General features: G+C 45.4%; 1 protein-coding gene across 2 annotated transcripts in view; it reads right to left on the bottom strand.

Annotated features, from left to right (window-relative positions):
* Positions 1-1,485: 1,485 nt before the first annotated feature.
* LOC110312861 overlaps positions 1,486-10,935 on the bottom strand; it is a 21,549-nt gene continuing 12,099 nt past the window's right edge. The window contains exons 4-6 of one of the 2 annotated variants that reach the window (XR_002380078.1): positions 10,106-10,225; positions 9,824-9,876; positions 1,486-1,893 (exon numbers count right to left, since the gene is read on the bottom strand). Coding sequence is in view for 1 of the 2 variants with exons in the window: in XM_021186788.1 (XP_021042447.1) it covers positions 1,764-1,861; positions 9,824-9,876; positions 10,106-10,225 (271 nt within the window). In the remaining variant the exon portion in view is untranslated. The remainder of the gene's footprint in view (positions 1,894-9,823; positions 9,877-10,105; positions 10,226-10,935) is intronic. The other variant, XM_021186788.1, reaches the window with a different exon arrangement.

The following is a 10,935-nucleotide window of genomic DNA, read 5'->3' as shown; positions in this document are numbered from 1 at the left end:
GATGCTTTTGAGACAAGGTCTCTCACTGGCCTGGGAACTCGGTACTGAACTCACTGGCCCAAGAGCCTCAGGGATTGTCTTATCTCTTTTTCTCCAGCACTGAGATTATAAATCTGTGCCACTGTGCCTTTGTGGTTGGGGGAGGTGGGGAGGAGCTTCGTCGTTGTTTTCTAGGCAATCACTTGCCAATTGGTTTGACCCCAGCCTGAGAAGGCATATTTAAAATGCCTATCACAGAGTTGGTGTTCCCAAGCATCTACATATTCTTTTCCCCTTCTGGCTGTCTCCTATGTCCCACCTTTCAGGGCAAGAGCACACAGCCTTCTGTGAGCCTCTCTTCTCTATCGTAAGCTGAAAAGCTCAACAGCAGGTGCAGAAACATGAGAAATGGAAACTCAGTAAGTTCCTGCACCGTCTCCAGCTTGAAAGGAGATCTGCCACAGGAGTTTTCCACTCTACAGCTGCCCGGTGAGGCTGCAGACCTCTGCCCTTGGACGGCCGCTATTCCGAGGAGTCAGACATGGGGTAAGCCTCAGCTGCTCCGCGGGCCATAATGGAATGTGGCTCAGGGCTGCCTGACGTCATGTGGACTTGGGTAAATTTGGTCTGTTCTCATCCCTTCCAGAGACCTTTCACCTTGAGGACTCAGGAACTAGAAAAACGTTCCAGGAGCCAACAGAGTCACATTCCCCAGTGAGCCGTGGAGGAGACTGCTGTTGCCTGGATAACAGGACAAACCCAGGAACTGTGAGAAGACTCCATATCTGATCCCCGGAAATAGAGCGATGATTCTTACGGCCCTAGAAGATACAAGCTTCCTGCCAGCAAGACGATCTGGGCTCTGTCTTTGTGTGCACCAACCAATATATTTAGATTGAGCTGACCAAGGTTTCCCAGGTGAGCAGTGGAGGTGCTCAGGCCAAAGACAATCCTGAATTTCACAGTCCTACTCCATGAAGTTTGCCGACATTCACCAAGTAAGAGCCTGGTAGGTCCAGGTATCATGGAAGGCCATTGGCTTGGATGTTTTTGAAGCTTTTGCTTAAACACTGTTCTCCCACCTACTATGCTTAGGAAAGATACTACTAGAGCAGGAAGTTGGCTCCGTGGTTTAGAGCACTTGCTGCTCTTGCAGAGGACCCAGACTCGATGCCCAGTGCCCACATGGTGTCTCAAAACCATCTGTAACTCCAGTTCCACAGGATCCAACACCCTCTTCTGGCCTTCACTGGCACCAGGGACACTCATGAAGCATATATATATATATATATATATATATATATATATATATATATATATATATATACCAAACAATCATACGTATAAAATAAAATAAATCTAAAGATAAAATTTTTTTAAAAGATACCTACCCAATCCAGTCCTAATTCTCTTATCTGTAAAGAAACTGAGAGGAATGCCTGGTTTGCAAGTCAGAGACCAAAAAAAAAAAAACTACATGACATTACCAAATGTAAAGGGCAGTGCTCAGTTAGTCATTTTATTATTACATTTTGTTTGGAGGGAAGTGAATAACAGTCACAGTCGGAGGGCAGAGCATGTAAAGTTCAACTGAACTCATTTGACTTGTTTGAAACAACCACTGGAGATGCTCCTAGCTCTAACATATTGAAAATGAATGGCCTTTGGACTAGAGGAACTCGTGCTTTTGCAACTGACATAGATGGATGAGTAAGCAAATAATTTCAGGGAGATGAGTGATAAAAGCAAGTGGAGATGCCCCAGCAGAAGAGTGGAGGTGGTACTTAGACATCTGAAGGAGTCAGGGGAGGCCTTGCTGAAGAAGCAACTCTCAGATTCTGATGGCTGGGTTTTAAAAGATGACCAAGCAGGAAATCACCAGCTGGAGTGGATACCGGGAAACTGTTGCGATGCCTTTAAGAGCATGAAGAAAACGCACAGAAGAATGAAAGCTCATTGTGGGGGGAGGGGCACGGAGCAGCTGCATATCACTAACATGATGGACTCTGATCAGCCAAAGATGTTCCCAGAAGACCTAGCCTGCCTGCTTAAGAGTCAGGCTTTGCTCTGGAAGCAACTAGGGGGCTGGGCAGACAAACAACAGCGTGATTGATGTGCATGCATACGTGCATGATTGTGCATGTTCATTTTGTTTTGAGACAGGAATTCACTGTGCATGTGAAAGTGTCTGTGTGAGCATGTGCATGTGAGTGTGTGTGTGTGTGTGTGTGTGTGTGTGTGTGTGTGTGGTGTGTGTGAGTGTGTGCCCAGGCTAGTCTAGAACTCTTGGCAGTCCACCGGCTTCAGCTTCCCTCCAAAGTGCTGTGATTACCAGTTATATGACACCGTATACAGGATTTTTTTTTCCAAGAAAATAACTGAGTGTAGGATGGGTATAAAACAGAAAGACTGGAGGCCAGGAGCCTTGAACTTGTGGAGATAAGCAACCTATCTAAATAATTTTTTTTTTTCGAGACAGGGTTTCTCTGTGTAGCCTTGGCTGTCTTGGAACTCACTCTGTAGACCAGGCTGGCTTCGAACTCAGAAATCTGCCTGCCTCTGCCTCCCAAGTGCTGGGATTAAAGGCGTGCGCCACCATGCCCGGCCTAAATAATTTCTTAATTCAGAAGTCAGACAGTGGTCTAGAAGACGGTTAGACCTGGCTCTCAGACTGAACTTGGCTAATTTGTTCCTTTATGTACATCTCTGAAACCTGACTACTGTGTAGAAATCATATAGAGCAACTGAGATGTATAAGCAGGAAGATAAAGCTACAAAGGGTGAGTTAGGCTTGGGTTAGCCCAAGACTCACCCAAACCCATGGTTTGCCACTGCTTTAAAGAACACTCAACACTTTTTCTGAATGCCCACGCCCTGAGGTCTGTATTCACAAGGAGAATGAAAGCTTTTATTGGCGACACTCATTCATCCATTCCCCCATGGGACATATTGACAGAGCTTGAGTCTAGTCTCTGGTAGATTTCGAGAGAGATGGAAGACAATTCTGACAATTCATGATTAAATTCAGCCATAAAATGGGTGGACAAGGCCTGGTGGTGTGAATGTTAATCCAACAAGAGGGGTGTGCCTACTACTACAGGAGCTTGGACGAGGACATGAGACGGTTGGAACAACCTGAAGCAGAGAGCCCTGAGCTAAACTCTGAATGTCAGAGAGGGCACAGAGGAACCCTAAATTAAATCAACACTATACACTCTCTGGGTTTGCAGGGCAGAGGGCAGTGATTAGAATTCAGCAGAACCATCTTTGCACTCCTAAAGCTTGGCACATGCTCTGTCTGTTTCCATTACTACACCCGGCCTAAAGTGTGACTTTCCTCTGGCTATGACACTAAAATCCAGTCCTCCTCTCCCCTAAATTAACAAGTAGGTGGCATTGGTCTACCATTATCTCATCTCCTCTGTTAGTTTCTGCTTCAAGGTACCCCATTTCTGATCTCAAGGATTCCCCAACAGCGAGAAATCATGGCAGCACCTCCTGAGCAGTGCCCAGGTTCCCAGTTCACCGTCATCCATCTCCCTGGCACTTATAAGTGTGTGGGCTCAGTTTCTGAATAGCTTTTACACAATGAAATGGGAGTGCCATGTTCTCTCCACATTGTGGCTACCACATAGTTTAAGATGTTTGTCCTATACGAGGATCTACATTCAACACTGTTTTTCTTCTCCTTGTCTTCAGTGAGGCACACACTGTCACCATTTTTCCCTTGAGCACGCTCTCTCTTTATGGTGACATTCCTGTCTCTGTTGCCACCTACCTTTTAGCAGCCTCATTAATGAAGCTCTGTCATGATACTTGTCCTATGCGGAATTTTAACCATCTCTCTATTTTGGCCATTCCGTCAGACAAAAATCTCTGTGGCCTACTCATTTTTCTTCTCTAGTTCCTACACTTGGTGACATCAGTTAGTATTTGAAGAATGAATGAATTTGTAAGTGAATGGAGAGAAGCCTTTGGAACAAGCTCTTATCAAAAGAACATTATTCTAGAGGTAAGTCTGCCACGCAGAAGGGACCATTGGAGAGCCAACTGCTCAGAGTTCTGCTGCTGCCCAACAGGAAAGGCCTGGGCTTGCTCAGCCTGGTGCTGTGTAGCAGTTTTCTGAATGGAGCCCTCTCTTTCAGGGAAGCACTTTAAGACAGAAGGTAAACAACTCAAAAGAGCTTCAGGAAGTCTAGGAAACTGACCAGATTCCCTAGCCCCCTCTCTCCCAAAGAAAGCATGAAAGACTGCTGAGAGTCACTTTCAGGTCTAGCAAGCTCTTGCTGCAAAGAAAACTCTGACAAGCTGCTGGAAAGAAGTCAAGAACTCCCTGGAAGGGGTTTAGATCAACTGATCCCACTTGGAAGGAACGAGCTTCAACCTGTTCAGCTGCCTGTAAGCTGTCCCCAACTTTTTTGAGCTGTGCGTGCTGGGGTGGGCTTTGGTGGTGCAGGTGTCTATGAGTCATTTCTGCTCCCGTAAGTGAACCCTCACTCACCTTCCTGTAAGCCACCCCAATAACATTCACTGGAAGATGGATTTTGGTGATATCTGTACTTTTGATCTATTGTGGGATCCCGATCTTGGATAGTGTGCGTGTGTGCGTGTGTGTGTGTGTGTGTGTGTGTGTGTGTGTGTGTGTGTGTGTGATACATCATGCCAGGAAATCTTGTCATAAAGTACCTTGGTATTGAGTTAATCATGAGAAAGATGTTCTTTCAGAGAGCGGAGAAGAGACCCATCGCAAGCTTTAATTGCTTGGGCCCTTTCTGTCCTCATTTCTCTAAGTCCTCTTCTTTGGGTTTGTGCTACTTTGTATGCATCTTATTCGTGAACTAAGTACTATTAATGATGTGCTACTTGACCTGAATTTCGCCTCAACATTAATGCAGTGGAAATCACTAAAGAGAAGTAAATTAAAGTTAATACTCACTGAAAAGAAATGACTAGTCTCTGGTTTATTATTAGAACTGACCTTCAATCTAATTTTTTATACTAAGATCGAAAATCCTAAGAAGTCTGATTGCCTCGCCATGTATACCATATGCTAGGAGTTCTCAGCCAAGGCCAAATATGGGAAAAGTCAAACAGTCTATAGGAAACAAATAAATAAATCACGGTGTTGGGTAAACTGCAGTTTGGCCTAGATCCATGAACACAAACCAAAGAAGTGTCTCTGCAGAGATGTAAGAAATAGCTTTGGAAATATTTCAGAAGTGGATTTGAATTTGAACTTGACCCAAAGAAATGACTACAGCTGAACCTTGTCCCGCGGACCTGATACCAAATGTTTTCTCCTAGCTCATGTTTGCTCAGTGGTTTGTCTGTGGGTCATGAGAGAGGCTCCCTGCAGAGTGAGCTGTGCTCCAGAATGACCTTAGGCATCATGGTGTGTGGCTCGCCAGAGCCAGGCTGATCCCTGACTGTGGGAAGTAAAGACAATGCAATATAAAAGCTGAGCAACCGAGTGAGTTCTGGGCTCAAGCATGCCACCAGCTGTGCACTGTTTGGTCTAGTACCTGATTTGTCATTTAGTTGCAATAGGATGTTTTAATTAATGTATTCACTATTTTATAGCTCAGGTTACCTTGTGGATAACCAAAAGTAAAAGGAGGAAAGAATATGGGGCTAAGTTTTTCAAAACTTGCCAAATTTTGTGGGCTATGTTCTAAACCCAAAAGGAAATACAAAAATGACAAGGTACAAATCCTCCTGTCTAAAGAACTGTAGGGAATCTCGGGAGATGGCTTAGTGGGTTACTGCACATGCATGAAGACCCAGGTTCGTATTCTACACATTGATGGAAAAGGCAGAACATGGGGGCAGGGGAAGAGGATCAGTAGGAGCACTTGCTTTTCCAGAGGACCACAGTTCAGTTACCAGCACCCATATCAGGCAGCTTACAACTGCCTGTAACTCAAGTTCCAGTGAGTCCAACGCCCCTATTCAGGTCTCAGTGGACATACACATGCGTGCATGCGCACACACCCACACACCACAGAGGGGGGAGGGAGGAGAGAGAGAAAGAGAGAGAGAGAGAGAGAGAGAGAGAGAGAGAGAGAGAGAGAGAGAGAGAAACAGACAGACAGACACAAAGACAGAGAGAAGCTTAAAATAAAATAAATATTTAAATAATTTTTAGAAAGAAAGAGAAGGGAAAATAGGGAAACATCCCAGAGCCGGCTGTGTTAGAGGACACTGAAGCAAACAGTGGGGAAGAAGAAGATGGGAGCTCATGTCAGGGCCAGGCTGGAAGCTTCACTCGTGACAAGGGTCTTTCCTAATCCAGTCTCAGTACATTGCCAAACTGATGAACTTAGGGCCAAAAAACATGCCTCAAGAAAAATTTGACAAGATAATTAAACAAAGGAGATGGTTCAGAGTAAAGAGATGTATTTGGTCTAAAGACCAAAAAGTGCAAGGGGCCAACATGTCTGAAATCCTCATCCCAGCTTTCTGTTTGTCAACTGTGAGTCTCTTCCCAGATATGCTTCACTGGACAGTCCACTGGATGAGCGCTCAACACATCAGAGCCTCAGATGGAAGCCAGATGTGAGGCAAGAGTCCTTAAGAATCATGGGAGCTTTTAAGGCATCTTCAGAAATAGCAGGGGTGTAACTTACTGCCATAATAATACAATATGTAATTACATATTGTCTCTGTGCTTATTTTAGAACTGATGGGGCCTTTAGAAACCATATGATCTATGCCCATTTATTTTGCAGATGAAACTAAAATGGTTAAGTGGATTGATTTAAAGTGATTTAGGAAATCAATAGTAAAATAATGTTTTTAAGACAGAATACTGTTTGGGAGAGACATGTGTGAAATCTCCCACATGACTATCTTCCTGTGTGTCCTGACATATGATCTTTGCTGCACTTTGCTGGAGAAAACGTCTTGTCTAGTCAAATTTTCAGTGTCTATTAGAGACTTTTAGTTGCTCTTAGCAGTATGTGTTCCTCCCAGGACAGTGACCATGGAATCCATGTTTTATCACAAGTGAAGCCTGCTCGATTACTCTGTGATCGTAGGCAGCAGTCCAGGTCCTAAGAAGTTGTCCTCGGCTTGTTCCAAGGCCCAGCCTACTGCTCTCCTCAACTCCACTTCTCCTTCTGCTTACAGATACTGAGGACGCTACATCTGTAACTTTGAGTAAATTACCAAAGGCTCAAAGGCTGTGGCAATTAAGAACTTGCCTGGCCTGTCAGGATGGCTCAGCAGGGACAAGTGCTTATCTCTGAGAATGATGACTTGAGTTCCGCTCCAGAGCCCATAATGAAGGAGAAATCAATTTCCAGAAGTTGTTCCTGACTGCCACATAAACATGCCTCACCCTCACATATCATATATGCACAATAAAATGAAACAATTTGTTTAAACAATACATTTTTGACATGACCATCACCCTGTGTTGCCAGGACTACCCTGAAAACTCCTGCATCCTCAGGTACCTAATCCAACAGCTTCAGTCTAGCCTTCTCTTTGCTACTAGAAATAGCTTCTTAGCCGGGCGTGGTGGCGCACGCCTTTAATCCCAGCACTTGGGAGGCAGAGGCAGGCGAATTTCTGAGTTCGAAGCCAGCCTGGTCTACAGAGTGAGTTCCAGGCCAGCCAGAGATACACAGAGAAACCCTGTCTCAGAAAACCAAAAAAAGAAAAAAGAAAAGAAATAGCTCTTTATAGTGAGCCATGTCAGATCTCTTGTCTGAAACCTGGGATGGTTTAGCATTACCTACAAAACAGAACCCACATCCCAGCATAATGTCCATACCCTCTACCATCTGGTACCTCCCTTATGGGGCCTGATAACTAATGCATGGATGACACTGTCTATGCAGAAAGTCTTTTACCGGCATCTCCACACTGGTATTCGATAATGAAATTTAGTAAGTGCCCACATGTGCCGGATGTTCCTATTGTTGTTTGAGTTCTTTGTTTTGTTCTGTTCTGTTTTTTAAGATACGGTCTCTTGTAGCAGCAGATGCTGGCCTTGAACTTAATATGTGGGCAAGGTTGGCTTTGATTTCCTGATCTTCCTGACCCCACCTGCCAAGTGTTGAGATCCTAAGAGGTCACTTCCATGCCTGACCTCGGTCTGCTGGGTCTGAATAATGGATATTTTATCATAAGATAGTATAAACAAATGAGGACCTGGAATTTAGAGTTCCGCCTTTGGGGGCAGTTGCTGGCCTTTCCGCTGAGCTGCCTCTGTTTCTCCATCTGTGTACTAAAGGGTAGCGCTAAGGGATTCCTTAAGGTCTTACGGTCCCCGCTGCCAGAATCCTCGTGAAGATCTAACAGGGACTGCTAACCCACAGCTAGTTGCCAGCTCAGAGGCTTGCCGTCATCTTACGGTGACATCTGTCTCATCCCTTCCTCACTGGCTCTTAGGCAATGCTGACTCACGGCACCAAACTGAAATGTATATATACTGTGCTGCACCAAACTGAAATGTATATATACTGTGCTGAGCAGACCGAGGGGCTCTCTGCACCTTCAGCTGGACCTCCATAGTCACACCAAGAAAAAAAAGAAAAGGCCTCAGTTCACACCTAGAACCCATTTAAAAAGACAGGCATGGCTGCCTGCGATTGTGATCAGTACTGGGGACAGGGAGAGAGATGGATTGCTTGGGCTCACTGGCCAGTCAGGCCCAAATAGTAACTTTCAGGCCAGTGAGAGACCATGTCTCTTACAAAACAAAGCACAAATAAGAAAAAAAAAAAATGGTGCCTGAGGAACAATACCAGAGACTGACATCTGGTCTCTACATATGTACACACACACACACACACACATATGAGACAGGAGAGACAGAGAGACAGAGAGACAGAGACAGAGACAGAGAGAACACCACAGGACTAGAGAGATGGCTCAGTGGGTATATAAATGTGCTTGCTGCCGAGTGTGCCGGCCTGAATTGGATCCCTGGGCCCCACATGGTGGAAGGAAAGAGCTGACTTCTATTAAGTTGTCCTCTGACCTCCACATAACATAAGCACAGAGGCATGCATATGTGTGCGCGCATGCACTGGAAAAGAAAGACTGAAAGGAGAAAAAAAAGAAGAAGAAGAATGTTCACTCCACTCCAGGAAGAGCTAATGCTGACTCGGCGTGCTGTAGGTCTGGTCTTGAAGCAGGAAGTCGTGTAGACCCACAGGGCTCTGCAGGCTTATGTAAGAATGAGAGCAAAAGGTCAAATAAGCAAGAAAAAAAATGTCCCAAGGGGGATTTTTTTTACAAGGCAGGAAGGCTTTGGGGGTTCCCACTTGGGGGAAGCTTTTGTGTATTAGTCGCCTCATGGGGAGTAGCTCTGCAGTCTGGCTTTGCTATCTCATTCACAGCTGGGCCATTCAAGGCTCTGATGATCATAACTAGGAAATAACCATGGGGTTCAAGGGTATCCCTCCGAGGTCCTGAGTTCTTATTTTTGCACAGCCTGTGAAGCATCTGAAAGGAATTTAGGAAGGGCTTAGGAGTAAGACCGGATACTCAGGAGAGTCCCTGCGCAGTGGGGAATCGGGCACTTTACTAACGAGATAACACTGCACTCTAAAGCCCCGACCTACATCAGCCACGGGAAAGGCAGAGTTACAGTCACCATACTAAATAGCTTTGGGTCACAAAAGAATCCGCATTCCTTTGGAAAGTCAAAAATGACATTTGCTAATTCCTTGACTGAATACGGCTAATAAGCTGGATACGGCAGCATCTTGTCCATAGCTGTCTGGGCGGGCTAATCTCTGGCAGAAGTCTGAAGCCCTTGTCTGCCTAGTGACATGCTGCTGTCTAAGCTCCTGGCTGCAGTTAGCTTGACATTTTGCTGAGTCCGACTCACCCTCTCCCAGCCTCAATTGTTCCGAGCCAATGTAGACTTCCCGTACAGTTGGCCTACTTAGAGACAAAGAATGTTAGTGTTGGAAGGGAGCTACTTTAGAAGTCACGGACTACAACCTCTCAATGCTACAAATAAGAAAAATGAGCCAGAGATTAGGCTTATCTGTGTCTTGTTTGACTTGGGGTGGGTTTGGAGATGAGACCTGGTGGAACCTCGGCACGAGAGCCTGTAGGGAAGAGGTGAGACAGGGCAACAGGGCAAATGTGGAGCTAACGAGACTACCTCTGCTGCAGGGTTGCCAGGACTGGAGTAGAACTCTGGGTGTACCCTGGGACAATGGATTGTGTCAACAAAGCAACATCAGGATCCAAGCCAGGCAGCTTGAGGTTCAAGGCAGGGCTTCTGTACAGGCAGGGAAGTGTGAGCGAAGGGAAGAATTAGGCTGAAGGTCAGTTATGAAAACTCGACGATGGGTGAGAGGGTACAGAGAAAAGCGATTCAGACCATCAGGGTAGACAAAGTTCACCAGAGCTGTGATGAACTCCACCTCCCAACTTTTAGGAAGAGGGTTGGCTTGAGACAGGGTCTCACAATGTGACCTGTGCACTACGTAGACCAGGCTGGCTTTGAACTCACAAAGCTCCCCTTGCCTTTGCCTCCTGAGTGCTGGGGTTAAAGGTTTCCCTGGCCCCTAATCATATCTTAATGTACTTCCTTCAACCTGGACTTGTATAACTCAGTTATCTTTCAAGTCTAGGTTAGAAGAGACCTGCTCTTTAACACAGTGCTTTTAAAGGTAGGCCACTCCCACTCCCTGGCTTGAATAGGTTTTTCTTTTACTTTTTCTTTTTTTTATGGCTTGACTGCTGAGGAAGAAGAATCAATTTTCTTATGGAGAGAGGTGGCCACTCACAGGTCACCCATGCCCCCACTGGATGATCCCATATTCATGTATATGTGATTGGCACAAATTGAAATTGGTGATTTTTTTTTTTTTTTTTTTTAGAAATTGGAAAGAAATTAAGAAATTTGGGAAGGGCCGGGCCTGGTGGCGCATGCCTTTAATCCCAGCACTTGGGAGGCAGAGGCAGGCAGATTTCTGAGTTCGAGGC

The sequence above is a fragment of the Mus pahari genome, chromosome 1 (genome assembly GCF_900095145.1).
Source record: "Mus pahari chromosome 1, PAHARI_EIJ_v1.1, whole genome shotgun sequence".
In the NCBI taxonomy this organism is placed as follows: Eukaryota; Metazoa; Chordata; class Mammalia; order Rodentia; family Muridae; genus Mus; species Mus pahari.
The sequence above is the reverse complement of the archived record's forward strand: the minus strand, read 5'-3'. Positions and strand labels throughout refer to the sequence as shown.